The 20717-nt window shown below is 37.8% G+C and overlaps 1 protein-coding gene across 2 annotated transcripts in view; it reads left to right on the top strand.

The window, feature by feature from the left end:
- Positions 1-20717, top strand: part of LGR5 (leucine rich repeat containing G protein-coupled receptor 5) — a 91198-nt gene that overhangs the window by 27485 nt on the left and 42996 nt on the right. The window contains exons 1-2 of one of the 2 annotated variants that reach the window (XM_040553337.1): positions 4886-4932; positions 9195-9266. In XM_040553337.1, the coding sequence (XP_040409271.1) occupies positions 9205-9266 (62 nt within the window). In that variant the 5' untranslated portion in view covers positions 4886-4932; positions 9195-9204. Of the gene's footprint in view, positions 1-4885; positions 4933-9194; positions 9267-20717 lie in introns of those variants that run through there. The other variant, XM_040553328.1, reaches the window with a different exon arrangement.

The following is a 20717-nucleotide window of genomic DNA, read 5'->3' on the forward strand; positions in this document are numbered from 1 at the left end:
GTGACTTGCTGGAGAAATGCACTGTTTTTAAGTGCATTATCTTTGTAAGAATCAAGCTATAAATAGTTGCTGGCACTTACTATTGCAGAAGTTTTGGTATTCAGTCTGTCAGAGAAAAATCTGACAGCTCTGTCATTCCACTGAGCTCCACAGGAGGTGTTGTAAGAGGCTGTCAGCCAGCCAGAAGCTGGCAGATGCGGAGGCCCTATTGTATTTCAGCAAACTAGGTTTGTTAGACATAAAGGGCAAATATGTGTGTAAAAAAAAAATCCACAACTTTGTATATCTGAAGAAGAATGAGAATATTTGCATCCTAGGTAAGATCACCCTGAACTGCTCTAAACAAACATGGCCAAATGAAACAAAAACAAGAACAAAAAAAATAGTTCTGCTTCACTTTCCTTATTCATTTCTCCTCTACTCTTTTGCTTGTGGTGGCATAAACAGCGATGCAATCAACCAGCTCACGAAAGTGATTTGGATTAAATCCAGTTTTTATTTTCCTGCTGGAATTGTTTTAATCCAGATCAGTTGCCAACCTTGGTCCAACAGCATCCTTAAAAGGAATGGATGGTGCTGGGGTGGGAGGGATCAGGAGCAATTCGTTCAGTGGCAAAGTTGGCTGAAACCATGTGTGCTGCATTGCATTGTCTGTGCAATAAAGATAAGATTCTGTAAAAAATTATTTCAGCTATGCAACAACACAAATACAGTGAAATAATTCAGAGTAGAGCTCTAGTAGTTGTTATACAGCACAGCATCATTTTCTCTGGTGAAACTCAGATTACTCTTCAACAAGACAAGGTACAGGTAAAGTAGAATAAAAGCAGAAGTGACAGTGCTGTGTTAAAACAAACCCAATCATGTACCACCAGTGCATAAGAAAATGGGAACCATACAGAATAGGAATAGTGAAGAAGCTAACCAGAGTTTTACTGAAAACTCTGAGATGAGAAGCTAGTTATGACCAAAGAGGTGGACTCTTGGCTTTGCTAAGTGAAGTTTTTGCCATTTCTTTTACCAAGCCAGAATTTCACCCAATCTAGTGCATGTCTACACATTGCAATGAACCAGTTTAGAAATACCAGCTTTATATCTAAGACAGCTGCTCACCACGCAGCAGAGACCCTGCATTGTGAAATTAGTACAGTTGTAGCAGCATGCTGCTCTAGCAGGGATAATTAGCCATTCTGAGAGCACCTAGCGTGGTAACGTAGCTCCCAGGTCTGGACCTAGCTCACTCATCTGCACCAAGGGGCTCTCCGCACTGTGCAACGTAGCATTTGTTTCCTGCTCTAAATGCAGGTGCACAGATTGCCGGATGCGCAGACTTACATCATCACAGTCGGAATGGGCTTGCAGTAGATGCTGTCAAAGCTGTTTACTTTTGAAGTCTTCAAATCTGTGCTATGGAATTGAGCTGAGGCAATTATGGACATACAGGCTTAATTGTGATTCATTTCCACCCTCAGCAGCCTCACCGAAGTAATACTGGATATTTTGGCAAAAATGAGTATTAAAACTGATTTGTGTATTATATAGTCTATGCCGTGCATACCCTCCATTTGGGTAGTGAGTCCAGTTGGCTGTGTGGCCCGCAATAATCTAGGAAAGTTTTCCTTGATGGCTTTGGACCTATATTTTGAGTCTTTGTCTGTGCTTTATAGAACAGCTTCATTGTATTGAGTGATGAAATTATAAACCTAGAAGTAAAAGGAGACTGGGCCTACATTTTCTAAAATGGATGAATGTGCCACTTCATCAAAAAAATAAAAGGTTTTCCTAAATTTTTGTCATTTTTATATCAAATCGTAGTAAAATAAAGAAAACCTGGAGTTGCAGGAAATATTCTGAAACTTGGAGACATCGAGATGTTTTTTTCCTAACTTTGTCACCTTCTAACACAATAACTTTTCTGAAGTTAACCTCACTGTCCTACATCCAAAGTGAGATAAACAGTACCTGATAACAAACAGGTAATGATAAAGAACAGAACAAACATTCTAGTAGTCTTCTTCATAAATTGCAATAAAGCTGATAGGTTTTCCTGTTGTGTGTTGTCTTCAGTATTTGAACAGATAAATAGTGTCTGCAGTTCTCATATAATCTATTTGAATTAGCACAGCAGACACAAGTAATAACTCATAAAGCAAAAACACGCTAAGGCAATCTGTGGGCATGAGAAGGAGGAATTCCATTCAGTGCCCTTTTAATTGCTCCTGCTAGCTCCCATGTTATAAAATATTCCTTTAGATATTTAAGCTGTAAATTATGTGAGTTAAGTACAGTAAATGATTGACACGTTGGAATGTTCTTGTAACTTACTCCTGGTAATTATTACCTTACCCAACTGAGTCTTCAATGCCAAGTGAACAGCCATGAATCAGCTTTGAAAGTAATGGATAATTCCATCCAGGGAGCACTGTGAATTTGATTATACAAGAGAAGCAGAGCACAGGAATCTTTGTACCTAAAATAAAATTGTCAGGTACTTGTCAGATTATTCAGCACTGTGTGTGTTTCATCTGATCTTTGATCTTTACTTTCTTTTTTGACCCTAATTGGTTGCTCTGCCCTGCTCCCTCTGCTGGAGTCTTGGATAAACTGAATGGCAAAATTGTTTCCTGAAAAGATTAATCATGCACGTACTGTTTGCTTTACAAATGTTCTGCAGTCTAGATCTAAGCAAGCCTTTGATGGCTGTTTATATGACAAAATTGCCTACCATGTTCAGGAATAATGCGTGTTGTTTAAAATGACTGTGATACAGAGCTACTTCCATAATAAACCAGATTTGCTGTCCGAGACATTCGAGCAACCCAGTGACAGGTATGAGGAAGTTCAATTTTGACCACAGCATTTTGTTAGATTGTGATGAATCCAGCCATGGCCTAGCAGCCGTGGTTTGCCTGGATCCATTATTTAGTGCTCACCCAACAGGTTTCCATGCCAATAGGCAACAGCAGAGAAGTGTAGATGGAGCCCTCCTGACCTGGCTGATCACTTAAGTTTGAGGCAGCAGATCCTTCCAGTAGATAGCTATTTACAGTTGCAGAGCTTATATCTTCTGTAAGCCAAATGCAGTGCTGCAAGTCTCACCACTGGTGTGTGGAAGGAAGGGAAGGGAAGTACGGGGCGGGAGTAGGGCTACTAGCGCCAAGCTAGCATAAAGCTCTTGGAGAGGGGCTGACACACATACTTACACTACAGGGTCCTCTTCTTATGTGACCCACAACCTCATTTGCTTTTTCCAGGGTGTGTTTTTAATACAAAAGTGTTGGGTCTCTGGAAAGAGCAAACTTCAAAGTGAAGTAACAAAATTTTCTGTAAAAACTGAGTAGCAAGCAACCTTGTTTTAGCTTGCATCATCTCCATATTAATGTATAGATGGGATCAGTTGCTGATAAGTTTGCAATTATGAGTCATACTTCGTGGGATAATGACATTTTAAAATATTTAACTTAGCATTGGTCATGATTAATGTGCATACAAAATACGCACATTATTGTCATTTGTTGTCGACTGTGAATACATTGATGGGGCGGTTGCCTGCTACATGGATGCCTGTAATAAGCTCTCCCTCTTTACTGCTTCTTCCAGCATATCTACCACTTCTTTTTCCGGAAGATTTTTCCAAATAAAAAAATTTACTGCTTGAAATGCGAATCACTTAGTGCAAATTCACATCTTAATCATAGTTTTACCATGGAGTCCTTCAAGAACCACAGATGCAGCTCGCAGCTAGCTGTGAGAGTGCTGTGAGTTTAATTGTCCAGGAAGTGCTTCCAATGCTTCTTGCTCTGCCCTGTGCATCTCTGCATGGCTGATTAAAACATGGAAGCATGTGCCTACCAATTTGTATATCGGTTTTGAAAGATAATATAATCGAGGACTGTTGGAATGAAAATATGCTCCTAGTTGGGTGTAGCTGTTTTGTGAAGCTGTTGACAGCTTATGCACCACTGTTGGGAAGACAGCAGTGTGAATGCTGCAGGACAGACTGTGATCTAATGGAAAGGGCACTGGACAAGCCATCAGTGTTCCTGCATGGCATATATATAACCTGCTGATGGACTGTGAGCATGTCTCTTCACCATTAGGTGTCTTGGTTTCCCCTTCTGTAAAACAATGGTAATTATTCTTCTATTATTTATGGAGACCCTTGAATGAAGATGTGCTACAGGAATTTATTTGTAAGAAATAGGAACAACTACTACAGTGTTGGCAAATAGATTTATCTCCTTTAAGTCGCTGTAGCAGATGAAGTTATTTTTAATATCCATAGTGAAGCAATTGCGGTAGTAGACGGCAGGCGCTTAATAGCTAGCACATTCCTCCATCAACCAGGGGAGCTAGTCAAGTGTCCTGCCAACAGTAAGAGTGAGAGTGCTGTGTTAGAAGATAGCAAGGGAACAGCAAGTAGCAATTCTCACCCCTTTCATTATATGTATTACTACATGTAAGATAATGTCCAGTTTTGTTGTAAATGGATTAAGGAAATGGCCTTAGTGTAGGAGCTGTTCCCAGCTTGTAAGAACATCGTGCATTCAGTCTGTTGCCAGTGTTTTCATGTTAGTGCTTTGTCTTTCAAAAGGCTGCCATAAAAATAATTATTAATACATTCTTGTTGGGACCAAGGCAGGCCTAGAGAAAGCATAACTAACGATCCTATAGTGAGGCACGATCAGTTTCTAAAATTAGGTTCCAACTGTTAATTAATACTGGATTATTGTATTAGCTCTGTGATGGTAGAAAACGTTTGTAATATTTAGTATAATAGAAGTATAACCTAGTAATAGATGAACTGTAGAAGCCTTGTATATTTGCCAAGACAGATTTTTGTTCTCCTTTAACGGACATAAGAACAATGTGGAAAACAGATTCCAAGATGAATAGTCACTGAAACATCTCTTGTATAACAGCTAATAACAGGTTAGTAACTTGGCCTCCAGACTCGTCCATTATATGTAAGAACTCGTTCATTTAACTTATTTTACTGGCTTTTGGGAACTTATGGTGAACTACTTACCTTTAAGATGGTAACTGGATATTTTTTTCAGCATGTGTATGCACGGATAACAAAAGTGGAAGTGGGAGAGGAAGACCTGTTGTATTTACCTTTCTGGATTCTGTTTTGCAAATGCTCAGAATTTTTCTGTATAGTCACCAAGAAAAAAAAAATGAATAGTTGTATGGTGCAGTTTGCAATATTCTCCTTCCTTCAAAAGATAATTTGCCAAGAAGTACTTTACAATTTCATCACAGGTAGGATCCTTTCTCAAGTCATCAGAGACACAGCTTGGTGATTGATTGGCACAGAGTATAATTAAGATACCATTATAGTGAGCCATGTTGCCAAAGCAGTCACTTGAAGCAAATCTTTTTATCTTCTGACAAGATAAAAGTATCATTTGCTGGTATGTTGATTTATGATCAGCAGTTGGAAATAGGCTGCAGGAGTGCTGCTTGGAGAAGAGATGATGTGTTCATTTGACTGTTCAAAATAACCTATCACCTTTCCAGCACAGTTCTTAGCTCGTGGGAGGTTAATTTTCATAGGTGAGGATCTGATGTTATTGCTGTTTACAATAGGGGCATTTAGAACTCAGAATGTACTCTTATGATGCAGGTCCTACTGACATAATGGGACTTGCGGGTGCTTTAGCGGTGGAATATAGGAAAGTTGTGTTACATCAACTTATTAAAGATTTTTCAGTATTCTAATAATTGTAAGCTTTTCATCACTGTAGCCTGTAAGACTCCACCGAGTTGGACAGAAACAATTGCAGTTTCAGCGGTTTTGATTTTGCTGAGTACACATGTACACGCACACAAGGAAAACTGGAGAATGGATCTGATATAAAAACCGAGTAGTTCCTCTGGGGATAGTTGAAGACCTTGATTTTAATATTTTTTCAACATTACGCTACAAATCCTGATGTGCAAGCCACCTTTCATCCCCTTCTCTTTTTTAGTGCAAGCAAATGACTGATTTTGACAGGCTAGCACTGAAAGGAGAAATCAGAAGACCTGTTTGATGCACTTTTTGGAAATACACCATTGCAGGTGCAGGACGTAAGACATATCAATCACAATTGTTACAGTTTTTCGTAGTAATAATATGTAAGCCTACAATTACCAGCTTGCTCTTTCTGGCTGTTAGCTGTGCTTGATCTAGCTAATGGACATAAATCTCGTCCTAGCTATGTCTTCTTGGCAATATGGTAAAAAGGCTGCCAAGTTTGCTGAGAGCCTCCTTTATTTGTCTCTGGAGAACTATGAAGAATTTCTGCTCAGCAGCCCAACTTTGGCAGCATTGCTCACATGAGATCCACTGACTGACTGCATTGCATCAACTCTTTTTGTTTGTCTTGCTTCTCTGTACATCACTCCAGAAGTAGCTCTGGGTCATGAGACTTCTCTCCTAAGTCCCTCAGTTCCTTCCGTGAACAAAAATTGGATGAAATGCATCCATGGTGATTCTGACCCACAAGAGTACTCTGAAACTAAGAACTATAAGTGCAGACGAACTGCTTTGCCAGTGCAAGCAATGTAAGGTTTTTAGGAAGAAAGAGTTATCTAATCAGCCAACTGGTACAGCTGGGAAAAGGAGAGCTTTTTGATTTTTGTGTCTGAAAGTTTCTCAGTTTTCCAGATGTATCTGTTAGCCTAATTAAAAGATATTACTTCTCCCTACAGCAGTCTTCCTTAGATTCTTAAACCACAACAACACATTGCCAACATAGACTACAATAGTCAGTATATTAGTTACCACTGTGTTAAAAACTAGCTTGGAAAGATGTTACTGAACAAATCGGGAAATAAGTTCTGTTTATGAGAAAGTTGTTAAAAATAAAAACAGTATGTATAGGTAACATATAGTTATCCTGTTCCACAAGAATATCTTTGTATTTTATGTTTCAAGAAAATAATAATATGGAAAAAAAAAAGGAACCTATTTAGCAAAATGGGATTATTTAACTAGTAGGTTTTAAAAGAGCTAGCAACTACTGGCAGTGTAGACTGGGAAAAAGAAAAGGTTGTCCTCCATCATATGATGAAGAACACATACTTCACCATGTAAGTGGAATCTGAAAAGGAGACTAGGACACTGGAATTCACTGTTGGTAAATCTGCCTCTGAGTTCTAAAGATGTTTTTAAGAAAAACATTTAATGTTGATTTTCTCATTGTGCATCAAAGCATGTAATCAAAGTGGCCTTCTCTTCTTTCTGATCATCTTAAGATAATAGAGAGAGCCTGGTCTGTAGATCGCTTATGACAGGTATCATCGGATATGGGTCAGGAGCTGGGAGACATGGAGTTCCTGGATAACAAACAAGTCCTGTCTACTACTACTGGAAACTAATATAGTATAAAATAGGCTTCAGTTTCTCCCTGGTCAGCCAGAGCACTGATTAATGCTGTTTTTATAGAGTGCCCTAAATCCGTGTCTATCTGAAGAAGAATCACTCCCACCTTCAACCAACTATGGCTTTTTAAGCCTAAAATGTGATTTAATGTGTTTACAAAAACCCATTAAGATATATGTTGAAAATTTCACAATCAAACGATGTTAAAATATCATTTTTATCTTCATATTCAGTAGTATATGATTCACTACCTGGGTGAGTTTTTTCTCTTGCCAAGTAAATCCATGTATTTGTTCCTTTGCCAGAATAAATCCTTTGAGCCTTTATCAAAGTGAAAGGGTAATAACCTGCTAAGCTGTATGAAAGAATTAGGTGATAAAGTATTACAGTAAAGAATGAATTTAATAAGTTCACAGTTCTGAAATTATACCTTGATTTTGAAGTGGATGCAAAGATCTTCACCCAATAGTGATTTGATAATTGTCGTGAAGTATTAACACATTTCCTTTATTTCAAAATCTCTACGTGAAGTATGTTTTTAAATTGCACGTTTTAAAATCCAGCAAAAGATCAAACATCAAAATTAACAATGCTGACTAAAAACATATATTCTGTAATATGAAACAGACTGTGAGTAATAAGAACTGGATGGAATACGAATAGGACCCCTACCCACCAAAGTATAGATAACTTCTTTACCTTGTGAGCTCTCAACAGCTGGAAAAAATAAAGTTATCCAACTCCTACCCAAAGTAGCTAGAATCTATAAGTGCTGCTACAAATACATATTTGAATAGATTGTTTTAAATGATCACATAACATTTGCATAAAACATGAAGTTCTCTAATATTTTTAACAGTGTCTACAATAATTTTGACATAGTTGTGTAAGTCGTATCTTCCAGGTAGAATTTTGTTATGCAGCCTGTTTACAGTTTTTATTCTTAATGCAAGTCAATTGTAATGATAGTATGGGGCTTGGGGAAGACAATGGAAAACAATGAAGAAACACCTTAGGAATAAAAAGGTATTATATGAAATTTAGTCTAAGACATAGCCTGAATGAGCTCTGACAGAGCTGCTATGGCTGGTTGTTTCCTGTGCCAGGAACTACTGTGGAACCCCACCAGGAAGTGTGCTACAGAGCAGGATCACATTACACCCTTGTTTTATGGTTCATTTCACTTATTTAATGCAATTTGAGAACCTGCAAAAAAAGAGCACTCTAGAAAGGGGATGTTTATTATTTGAAAATATGTCCTTTCTTTAGCTCAAGTGAGTTGGGTTTTGGGGACACCTAAGGTACCTAAAGTAACACAAGGAAAACCAATAGAACCAGTAGGTTGTACAGCAAAAGCAAAATTTTTCCATATTCATTAAATGTAAAAATTATGCATGTAGTTTGTATCTGTACACTTTTGCTTGTCTACTTTAGTATACCAACAGTGTGCTACAATGCTATAACAACAACGAAAACCGTAGTAGTTTTCCTTTACTGCTCCAAATAAATTTTAGTACAGTACAGCGGTTTATTAAAATTATGTAGGCTAACAAGGCTGTTTAATATTCCAGCTTGATTTATAGAGCATGATAAAACATTCCAAAGTCTTTGGAAACAAGAAACATGCTATGGCCTGTGTTGGTTTGACAAAGCTATTTTCATAGGAAAGTAGAATGTTTAAAGTGCTAACTAGATAATGATTCATCAATCCTGGCAGAGGAACTAATTTTGTTAACGTAGTACTTAAAAATGTGTGGAATGAACAGCTGGATACCACAGTTGTGGCATGCCATACTAAGTCTCTGTCTGTTTTCCCCTACAGTGATCTCAGTATGAACAACATTACTAAGCTGCCCTCAAACCCCGTGCACAATCTCCGCTTCCTGGAAGAGCTGTAAGTATCATTGTATCCTTGATGGGCATAGTCAGCACTAGACACATTCCTGTGTTTGTCTCTCATACTTACTGTGGGAACCAGATAAAACGGTGCAGGAAAGCTGTCAGCCTGACACTTTGGCACATGCGGAAACACTTAGTTGAAAAAAATGATTGCTTGTGATTCTGGAAATGAACTTATAAAAGAGTTACCGAGAGGCTACAACTTCTCTAGGCAGGACAGAGCCAAACAAATTAAAATTTTTAAACAAGGACTGCTTAAAAGAGCTGGATTGCTTTTTGGAAATAGCTAAGCAGCAGGATATTAAAAGTTTGAATACTGGCTCATGTTTATTAAAATCGCAAGTAAAGCAATAATCAAAACCAAAACCTGCTGCCTCATTCTGCCTGTGTCAAGGACAATTGAGTCCATATTTCATAGTATCAATGCTTCTTGTCCTAATCGCTTTTAATTACTGTTTCCTTACTCTTAAATTTAGCATCCCTGAAGGCTGACTGTAAAATGCAGAATCCTTCAAAAAGCTTAGTTACGCTATCTACTACATTCACTGAGGGGAAAAACTGCTGCAAAAACTAGCTGATCAAGCACAACATCAAAAGAGGAATGCTGTTTTGAAGTGATGGTGACTAACCAAAAGTGAAAAGTATTGTGCTTTCATGAGACCTGGATTTAGCAGTGACCCTAGTTACAATGACCCAAGCTTAAAAGAAAATTTAGGTTCCTGAGGAGTGGTTGAGACTCTGTAAATGATGCACCACAGCTCTTGTGGGAAAAAAACTAGCACCTGCATTTGCATGAGTACCTCTACAGCTGATTAAAGGAAATGTGTAAGCATCTAGCCTATTATGAAACATGCTTTATAAGCTTTTAAAAGTGAAAGCCTTCTTTTCTCTAGCAAGTTTAGCTGCTAGCACACCATAACCCCACATAAGATATGCAAAGTCATGATTCTGCCATTCTTGTAAAGACAGAGTCTGTTTTAAGTTATGAAATGTGCATGGTCCTCTGCAATTTAAATGTCCTTTAGGTGGCTATTGCACTGATGACTTTTGGTGTCCTTGCTAACAGTCATTTGAATTTTTCCACCTGGTCTTTCCAACCAGCATCTGTGAGAAAAAAAAAAATTAAAACCATTTTGGTGATACCGAGTTTGAACAACACCTTATTTGCAAGCAGGTTTTTCTTTTCTGTTTTCTTTTCCTTTTTCACCTTTCATATTTTTGAATGTCTTATATTTATTAATGGCAGCATTCGCATTTACAAAGCATTATTTCTTTTAATTCTGTCTTGTCCTTTGTGTATTTCCTGATGATGATCCAAATAGCAAGACTTAAATCACTGTTTGAGAGACTGTTCAGCAGTCTATTTCATCTTTCTGGTCAATAACTCTGGAATTGTGCTGGGTCTACATTTTCCACCTTAAATATTAAACCACTATCCCTACAACCCTCTCTTCCAAATTCTGTATTTTCATTTTTTCACCACTGATAGTACCGGGAATTTCATTGCTATGTTTTGCCGTACATGCCGACTGTCAGCACCTCCATTTGTTTCGCACGAGCTAATCATTCTGATGCTGTTTTGTGACAGCCTTCCTGTTCATATTCACTTTCCAAATAAACATAGAAAGGTGAAGCCTTTGAAGATGTGAGGTAACTGATTACCGGTTCTTAAGGCAAATTCAAACCCAATGTGCTGAGAACGTTTGTGGTGTTCAGAGCCACATAATACAATTCAGTCTAGTATTACTCAGAAAAAAGTATAGACAATAGGAAGGGAATTGGATATTCAGTTTTGAAGTAGGGAGTAACAGCCGCTGTAGTTCCCATGCTCCTTTAATACTCGTTTTTGAGCAGTGGCTGTATGTATTAAAATTATTTTGCTCGTCCAGGCATTACTACATGATTTCTATTCCCAGCTTACCTGGAAATTCTGTCTTGTTAATGTTACTCAGCTAAATAAATGGGTCAATTGTAAAACCTAACTTGGCCTGTAATATAGACATTGTAAAATAAGATTTTACAAGATCTTTAGACCAAAGCGATGTCTCCGTGAGGTTAAAATGCATCTCAGAAATAGCCACCCACTCTTTGAAATACAAAAATAGCAGGAGCTTAAAAACGCATTTTCTAGGGCTTTTTAATGTTGAAAAATGTGTTAGTAATCCCTTTATTATAAGCCTAGTTCAAAAATCTGATAAAGGCTAACAATCGATCCACTGAGATTTAGCGTAGATGTTACGTTCTGGATGTGAGGTTTGGCAATACTTACAGATCATTAACCAAAAAGAGCTGAGATTTTATTAAGAGGGTCAAAGTAATTGTTTTGACTCCAAAGCAGGGTGTATAAGCCAGGTCTGTTGAGCTAATTCTGACCGTCTAGGCTGACTCCAATCCACTCTTCCAGGCAAAGTTAGACACCTCTACAAGCAGCATTCTTGCAATCTTGATGATCATGCCTGGTATTTATTGATCACATACATATTGAAACTATGCTGTATTTTTGAGGTGCCTCTTCCTCCTAAAATCTTGGCAAATGTTGTGTTACTTTGAAAACTGAAGTGTTCCAGCCCCTAAAAAGTTTAGTTTTGAGCAAGATCTTCTGTTTGTGAAAATGATAGACCTTTCAGGCCTTTCAGGACCATCATTTTTTCTTAAAATGCATATGATAGAACTCCCACCAAGAAATAAAAATATGCTTCAGCTTCTTGATTATCAGCAAGTTGCTTTGCATGGACTTGTACAACACCATTAAGTAAAATTCTTCATTATAAATTCAAAATAACAGCAGATATTTATCAGTATGACGGAGCCCAAGACTTGATCCTGTGTGTTTTTCTAGATATATGTCATTCTACAATGTGTTTAGTATGCCTGTATTAATAGAGCAGTAAGTTAGAGTACTGCATTAAAAAAAAAAGCTTTTTAGAAAGTGTAAAGAATTACCTAGGCTAGGTCTCTTAAGAGTTTAACAGGCAACTCCCTCTGAATGTAGACATATCATTTTGGGATTACTAACACTTCAAAGCAGTGCCTGAAACTGTTTTATTTTATAAATTAATATCTCTGTGAAGAATGAGGAAGAAAGCCAATAATCATTTAAAACTATTTGAATCAGACTTAACTACAAATATCTCCAACTAGAATTATCTTCACATATATAAAATACATGTATTCCTATATAATAATATAAATATATGCACATGCACTCACATATACGAGGCTTTTATTTCACTTTTAAACAGAGGAACACTCCACAGATGAGCAAAACTCCAAGTGATTCTTAGGTCATTGCTGTTTTTCAAACAAATTAAATGTTTTAGCAAAAAAGGAACAAAAAATAGGATTGTTATTATGTTTATTTTACCTACAGAGTAAGACTGTTTAACAAAATCAAGTGAGAAAATCACCTTAAGTTAATTGTAACCTACATATAGATACAGTAAAGTTTACCTAAACACGTTACTTCTCTAAAAAAAAAAACAACACTTGGAGGGAATTACATACATATCCACAGTTTTTCACATTGCCCACAATATTATTACATCAGTTAATCAAGCAGAAGTGCCTTTAAAAGTGGATTTTATTGCCATACTGTAGTGCAGAATTACAGATACAACGCAAAACATACATATTTTGCGAACCTCACCATCATTTGTGTGGAAGTCCTCCACATTGTGGTCAAGCAGCCACTGCATATATGAAATGATGTCCTAAATAACCAGGCATAGTTCATTAAAAACTGTTCTTATTTATTATTTTCCTTTTGCTTCTGTCTGTTTGCTCTCTCTTCCTACAAAAAGGTTTTCAAAGCTGCTAGTGGGAATTAGGTGTTCTTTTCCCCATGGACTTGGAGTGGTGGGATTGGGCTCTCTAGTCATTTGTGTCTTTGAAAACTGAGACCATTAGCTTCTGGGGTCATGTACCATCTTTATTTTTGTGCTGATACAGGCTCATTATGGCTAGCACTGAAAAATTGTTCTTCTCTTCTTACAATTATGGAACTTGGTAGTAAATATAAGAGTGCTGCAGCCATAGTCCAAAACTTTTTGGAGAAAGTGGGGGAATGTTAATTTACTTGAACATACTTTGGACAGGATGCTTAGATACCAAAGTCTTTCCCAAACAATAATCTGCGTAGACTTAGAAACCTCCAAGGCAAAAATGTAAAAATACCTGCAATGGACATGCACAGCAGAAGTAAAAATAGGGTATCACCTAGTGCCTCAAACTGTCCCCACACGTGTCCTTCTGATGTCACTTAAATATCAGTGTTTTGGGTTTTGCACAGAAGTTTTTACGGGAGCTGTTCCTGGTGGAAATCGGCTTGTGCCATCTCCATCAGTGAATGTCTCCAGAACTGTCGCTGCTAAAAGACTTACAATCCCCGAGGTAATTCGGGTGCTACGCGATAGCTGGCACATAAGTTGTGAATTTGATTTCTTCCCTTCATACCCACGTATCACATGTTGAGGTGATCTGTTCAGAATACGCCGCTGTGTTCAATACTCAGTGTTTATCGGTGAGCCATATCTGTCACCAGCCAGGCAAGCAGCCAGGGGCACATCGTAAATTCCTCTGCTGTAGGACAGACTTCGGTGATAACTCAGGGCCCGGGCTCCACAGCTTTGCTTTGAGACAGACAGGGAGGCACTGAAAGCCCTGACAGAGGGAAGTGCACCAGTCCTTTTGAAATTAACCATACACCTGTAAAAACAGCAAGAAGGTATTTATCCAATTAATCAATTGGAAGCAACTACAGTAATTTTCTCCCCTGGTTTTTACATACACAGTTAGTTTGATTTGCTAGAAAAGAACAAAGCCAAGCAGGGAAGATTCATGCTGCACAAGATGACAGCTCGGAACCTTTGCATTCACCAAAAAGGGCCCCGATGGTTCCGGAGCTGCCACCGCCTCTGTCGCGGTCCCTTTGATGCCTTTGATGCCACCAAGCTGAGGAACAACAAAGAGCTTTCCCGTGTGGCTGTGTCCCCTCTCCAAGCTGCCCTATTTCTGTGTTATCTGTAATGACAAGATGAGTAACAAAAAGAAGACAAACAATGTGGCAAATGCCTTACTAAATGAGAGCAGCTTGCACTGCTTGTAGAACAGTGTGCTGACAAACAATTACTCTTGCAATGTTAATGCGAGTTGCAGGGAGCAACCTTGACACTGCTCTGCATCTGGAGTGTAAAGGGGCAGAAGGGGAGAGGATGAGGAGAACAAGGTAAAAGAAAAGTGAAAATAGTAGGATACACATGCAAGTAAGAACAATGCATGCTCTATGTCAGTATTCAAGAAGCCTTGTCAATAATGCTGCATTGCTCTTACTGAATGCACATTAAGTATATTTTCAGCTTGTAACTTGTAAGTGCTTTCTGGAACTTGTGATTTATTATCCAGCAATATTCATTAGGAACTAGTTTACACTATCAAATAAAGTCACAGGAAGAGCTTTTCGTGTTTCACGATCGATACAGATAGTGAAATTATACTTAATTAACTGAAGTGAAACTATGCTTTATTAAATGTGCTATGTATCTGTAGATCCTGAGGCAGGATTTTAATTTAAGTCTTACATGTTGTGCATGTACTGCAGTAGCAAGTATGCAGAAATAATCTTTTGTCAGTGGAAATTCAACCTGTTTGTAGACTGCTTGATTTCAGAGCAGTGATTGGTGCTGATACCTATACTGTTCATTTTTTCACTTGCTTAGGATTACAGATATTGAATTCAGCCTATATTAATCTCTGTCTAATAAGTTAACAAGCGCAGTTCTTATCTCTAAGTTGCTGATAGGTTTGGTTTTGTTTTGTTTTGTTTTTAATTTCCAAACAGGGCTAGCAGTAATTTCTCCAGTAGTTCTTTGGTATTACTTAATTGCTTGAAAGACCCAAACTAGGAAATGTAATGTATCTGACCTACCATTTGTTGCTCCATCTTGCTGTAACACTTAAAGTATTATAACAAATTGAAGATTATTCTGGGACTAGTGATTTGGTGACAGCATTCTTCAAATGTGGCGGTAAAGTTCTCTCTTTTATTGCTGGTATCTTTGGAATCCACTCCTGGGAATCAACATGGGATTTCCTGGCTGATGGTGGAGTATCTTCTAACAACTTGCCATGCTGTAAGTCAGAGGGCAGGTACCCAGCCGCCTGTGTAGTGAAAGGCCACTCGCTCTTAGAGCCCTCTGGAAGGGAGCTGGCTGCTGCTGCACTGAGAGCAAAGCGGTTTGTTCTCAGCGCTGGCCTTGGACACCTTCATGAAAGGAGAGATCAGTTGTCCTTAGCAGTTGTTGGAACACATTGTTGGATCATGCCAGGTGCAGAAAGAGGCTCTCCCTTTTATAAGTGGAGAAAAAAATAGTACGTTTTAGACCACATCCTTAACTGACAGAAATCTAAGATCTCTTTTATCAAAGCCAGTTCAAGATCAAATACACACTGATTTCATTCCAACTGCTTGAGGTCAGTTGGAGTTGCTCCAGTTTACACCCTCTGAGAATTTGGCACATGCATTTTAAAAGGCAATTAGGCCCTAAAGCAAGAGCAAACTGCGTTATATTTGAATTTCCTACTAAACTGTAAGTAGCAATAAGCATAATGTACAGCACAATTATGACTTGCACACTCCCCTCCCCTTTTTTAAAGAAAGGAGAGTATCTTTATATATTTTTTCTTTGATCTCTCTGAGCATCAGATTTTTTAATATATCATTTGACCCACGTTTCTTTTTATATTACTGTAATGATTACAGTTTTAATTAACATGACAGATTGAAATATAAAAAGATAATTAAAACATAGAGTAACATCTAAATTCCTCATCTAACAAACTAATTCTTCAAAAACATTTTGAAAGATATACACTGATATCATACATTAATTAATTAATAATTAACACAGTAATTAATCACCCATCAATTCATACATTTCTATTGCCCAAGAATAATCATTAATAAATATAAATTGAACTCTAATCTCAATTTTTAGTTGACTTCTGGATATGTGTCCATATTATCAGAGCTATTTCAATGTATAATCATTTCATAAATGTTAAGGGAATTCTCTATGTGCAATACTAACATTTTAGCACCAAATTCAGCAACATTAGTACCACAGAGCAGCAGAAGTGACCCAGCTGTAGGAATTTTTCACTGTCTCAGGCTTTCTATACTTCCAATTTCTATTCATAAGAACAAAGATTTTTTTCACCTATTTTTTTTCTTCTCTAGGTTTGTCTCTATAATTCCTTTCAATTTTCTGTTAGCTGCAGAATATAATGTAGCAAATAAGGAATGGAACATGTTTTCAGAGTAAACAGGTAAATGCAAAACTGAGTTGTAATATTATTGATGGTAACCTACCCATCTTTAAACTTACTTTTACATATATGTATTTTTATATGACCAAATTCATAATGTCATTGTCTTGGTACATGCAGTCTTTGTTCTCATTCCTCAAATACAATCAACAAAGTAATGATCAGAAGTAAAATGCATAGTCAGAGGGAGATAAATGCCAGATAGCGGGGAATTATTTTTGTTGATATCCCTCAATATCTTTGCACAGTGACCGATGATTTTGAGTTGCACTCATAGTTACATTATGTATAGAATATTGAAATACATATGAGCAAATGGCATGAGGAGTGATTAAATATAATGCAGCAGTAGTGATTAAGGGTCTTTAGTCTATGATATGTAATCCAATCTTTATTAAAGGGCATGCATTGGCACCAGCCTAGGACCATAATCTGGTATTGCTACTGTAGATTACCAGCATCATAATGAGTCCAATATATTTATTTTAAGTTTGATTGTAATGAGGTCCTACTTAACTGTGTCTGTTCAGAAGGAGAATTAAAACAGAATTCACTGGATTCTCATGTCTTAACAGTGCAGCTTAACTCTTCTTGTAATGCTTATCCCTGCCATACGTTGAGCCATACCAAGATGCAGAGTACCATCTCTTCTCCTACATTTCTACACCTTGCAGGGTTTGATCAGTCACTTCTTCAAGAAAATTCCGTTGTGCTAGTCTTGTTAGAACACAGCATGGGTGTTAATTAATATAAATGAATGCTGTTTCAAAAGGAGATGATTATCTTCCTCTCATATCTTTCCTATGATTTTGATACTACCAGATTTTGAAATACACTTTATATGTTTGTTCAGCATTTTTTGGACTAGATCTTAAAAAAAGAAGAAAAGCAGCCGCTACCCATATCCTACTGTCACTATCTGCTGTAGACAGTGAGGAGTAGCTAAGTTAGGTTTGCAACAGTTTCTAGTAGGTAGGGAAAAGGTGCTTTTTTGTTAAGTGCCACAGTTCATTAACTGTAGAGAGAAGACTTTTTAGTGTTTGAAGTTCATGTTACATCCCAGCAGGTAATGAGAAGAGGCTTGACACCAGGCAGCACTTGTTTTGATGCAGAAAACATACACACAAAAAGCAGTTTTGAGTTGGTGAAAAAAAATCTTGTACTAGAAATGGAAATAGTTGACTGCGTTCAGTCACAACTGTTTATTTGCTTCTTTCTGAGGAACGAAGCTGTTCTTTTCAGACGTGAGCACCAATAGATGGAAAACAAAAAGGTTCAGATCATTTTCAGAACTTTCCGTGGGTGCCTCATTAGTTGTGTTGTCTTTAGGAATGTTCTCCTGATGTGGGGACCACCATTTCTACGAATTGTGGTACTGCAGGAGAAGTCAGAATACAAAATAAAAGGGATAAACAGATGAGGAATACTCAGAGGAAACACCAGACCTGCCTTTTCTTAGATCTGAGAACAGGACACGAACCTGACCTGTAGCACTGCAACCATTCCAACATTGAGCGGAGATTGCCAGCTGGGCTGAACAGCATTGAAACATGTTTTGTAAGTTGCTGCCATTTGAAAGGATAGAGGCAACATGCTTTTCTATCAGCTCATTTATTTTACATCTTTCAGAAAGAAATATGCAGTAGCATAAACACTTACACTGTGCTTAAGCCAAAAGTAGCCCAGTATCTTGTCTTCAAGAGTGTCAAGTAGCAGGTACCAAGGGAAGCATATGGTGACACATGCCCTTAAGTTTTCTAGCCTCCATTAATTCACAAGAGAAATGAAGCAGCATAAGTAAAATCTAGTTCTAAACTATTGCAGCTTTAAAAATGTGATCCAAAGCCAGTAATACTGTGTACTATTGATTACCTTTTCATTAAAGAGATGTGATGCCTTTGAGCCTGAATTTATTTAATGTGATACTTCCAAAGTAATAAATCTCAGAAATGCTGGAAATAAGTGATTATTTTTTTAAATTGAAATTCAAAGTTCTTCAAATGGCGGAAGCCAGCCATTTGGTTATGTAAGTGCTACGAACAAGCTAGCTCGTTCCTGCTCTCAGAAATCATAACTAAATGCTGAACTGTAGAGACAGACAGGATGTCCATCCTCATCTGTTCAGGGAAAGCAATATCCATCCAGACTGAAATCAGTACCCAAAGTCCATCCAAAGTTCAGTAAAAGTACTGGGCAGCTTCTCTCAAATAGTTTAGTGTAATGGAAAACAAAATCCCTGAAACGGAGAAGAGTAAACTCTGACAGATGCTTGATAGATACCTGTAGTGTCAACAAGGGGATTCATTTTCCCCTATGCCAAGACTGAGAAAATAAACATAGTAATAGCAAGAAAAAAGCCACAAGGAAGGCATTAAAAACGTTGGGAACAAATAAGCCAGACTGAATGAGCTTTGCAGTATGTCTTAAAGATCTGGTGTGCTAACTTTCATCCAAGAATATTGAAAGAATTAGATAATGAGCCCAATGAATCATTACTGCTTATTTTTTCCAAATCACACAATGCTGGGGAATTCCAACGAACTGGGAAAGGAAGATACTGCTGTTGTGCCAGTGTTCAGAAGTGGTCTCATGGAGCATCCTGGGAGTGGATAGGTGGTTTGCCTGACTTTGATTCCATGGAAAGTCATGTAAAGGGTGTTGTGAGAAAGAATTTACTTCGGTAACTGCAGGTCAGACAACATCATTATGTATACAATAAATGTTGCCAGAAGTCTACCTTTCCTGACACTGTCAGTTTGCCTGGTAAGAGAACGGCACAAACATACATGTATTTTGTCCTTTGCGATACATTTGATTTAGTCCTCTACTGAAAGGGGATGGCCTATACATGATGAACATGATCCTCTGCTGCATAAGCAGAGAAGTATCATATAAATTATAGTAATCACTGTCTACAAAATCAGTGAGAGCTCTTTTCAAACTGAAAAATAATCAAAGCAGAACTACAAGAATGACCTGAGGTTTGAAAAACTCAGGAGTAAATGCAGCAGCTCTGAATACAAAACCATGTGGTTTCCTCTGTCTGAAGTGTCTGTACGAGACATTTAATAGTCGAGAAGTTGTGATCTAAAAGGAAAAGAAGCAGAATACGAAACAAGGTTAGAAATCTGAAAAAAAAAAGGCACACAAAAAAAAAAAAAGGAAGGAAGGAAGGAAGGAAAAATTACATCTCAATTTAACAATGCAGGAAACTATCGTTCAAAACATCTCAGGAACATGGTTCAGCATCCCTCGCATATACCTCTCTGTCAGCTTCATATATTCCTCCGAAAGGTGTTGGAAATGGGGCCATGCAGAAGTCGTGCTCTTCGGGTGGTACGTTGTGGGTGGCCAGATAATCCAAACGGACCTTACAATCAGAATGACAACAGTTTACTTTGGCAAATCTTCTCCCAAGGACAGGGTTTTTTTTGATACAAAACCTGACCACAAAAGGAAACAGGAAAAAAAAGTTAAATGAAAAAATTCTGGCCATCAGAGACTAGCTTAAATGCAACCCGGTGCAGTACAGTCTCATTGAAACCATGCTGAATGTCAGTGAGACATGTAGCATTTGCGTGTATACGTATGTCTCTGTGCATACGTATTTCTTTCTGACTATATGAGATATGCATCACAGGTACCATAAAACCATTTTAAAAATTACAACAGTCCATTTTCAAAAAAAATAAATAAATGCCAAATATTAAGGCTTACCACAGAAAGACACAATGATGCTCTTAAGCTGGGAGAAGTAGTACACACTGAAATAAAACTTTAAAGTTGGGCAGTGTCCCAATTGCATTGCCACAGTCCTGCATTTGGAGCAGGAAGGAGCATGCTTACCATACCAGCGTCCTTCTCTAGGAGCACTTAAAGGGTCTGATTTTCTTAGCTAGCTCTTTTAATAAAGAACAGTCCAGTTCCAAGTGGCAGTGTGAACATGTGTGTGTGGCAGTTCGCATCGCAACAACTATGAAATTCACTGCAACATGGCCATTCTTAGGAAAGGATGGTGGCCTGACAGAGCACCAGCTTGAATCTTTGGAGATATGGGTTTAATTCTCTGCTCTTTATCGAGTTTTCCGTATGACACACAAAGCAGGCACGTTTATCTGTCAGT

Source organism: Cygnus olor, chromosome 1, assembly GCF_009769625.2.
Source record: "Cygnus olor isolate bCygOlo1 chromosome 1, bCygOlo1.pri.v2, whole genome shotgun sequence".
In the NCBI taxonomy this organism is placed as follows: Eukaryota; Metazoa; Chordata; class Aves; order Anseriformes; family Anatidae; genus Cygnus; species Cygnus olor.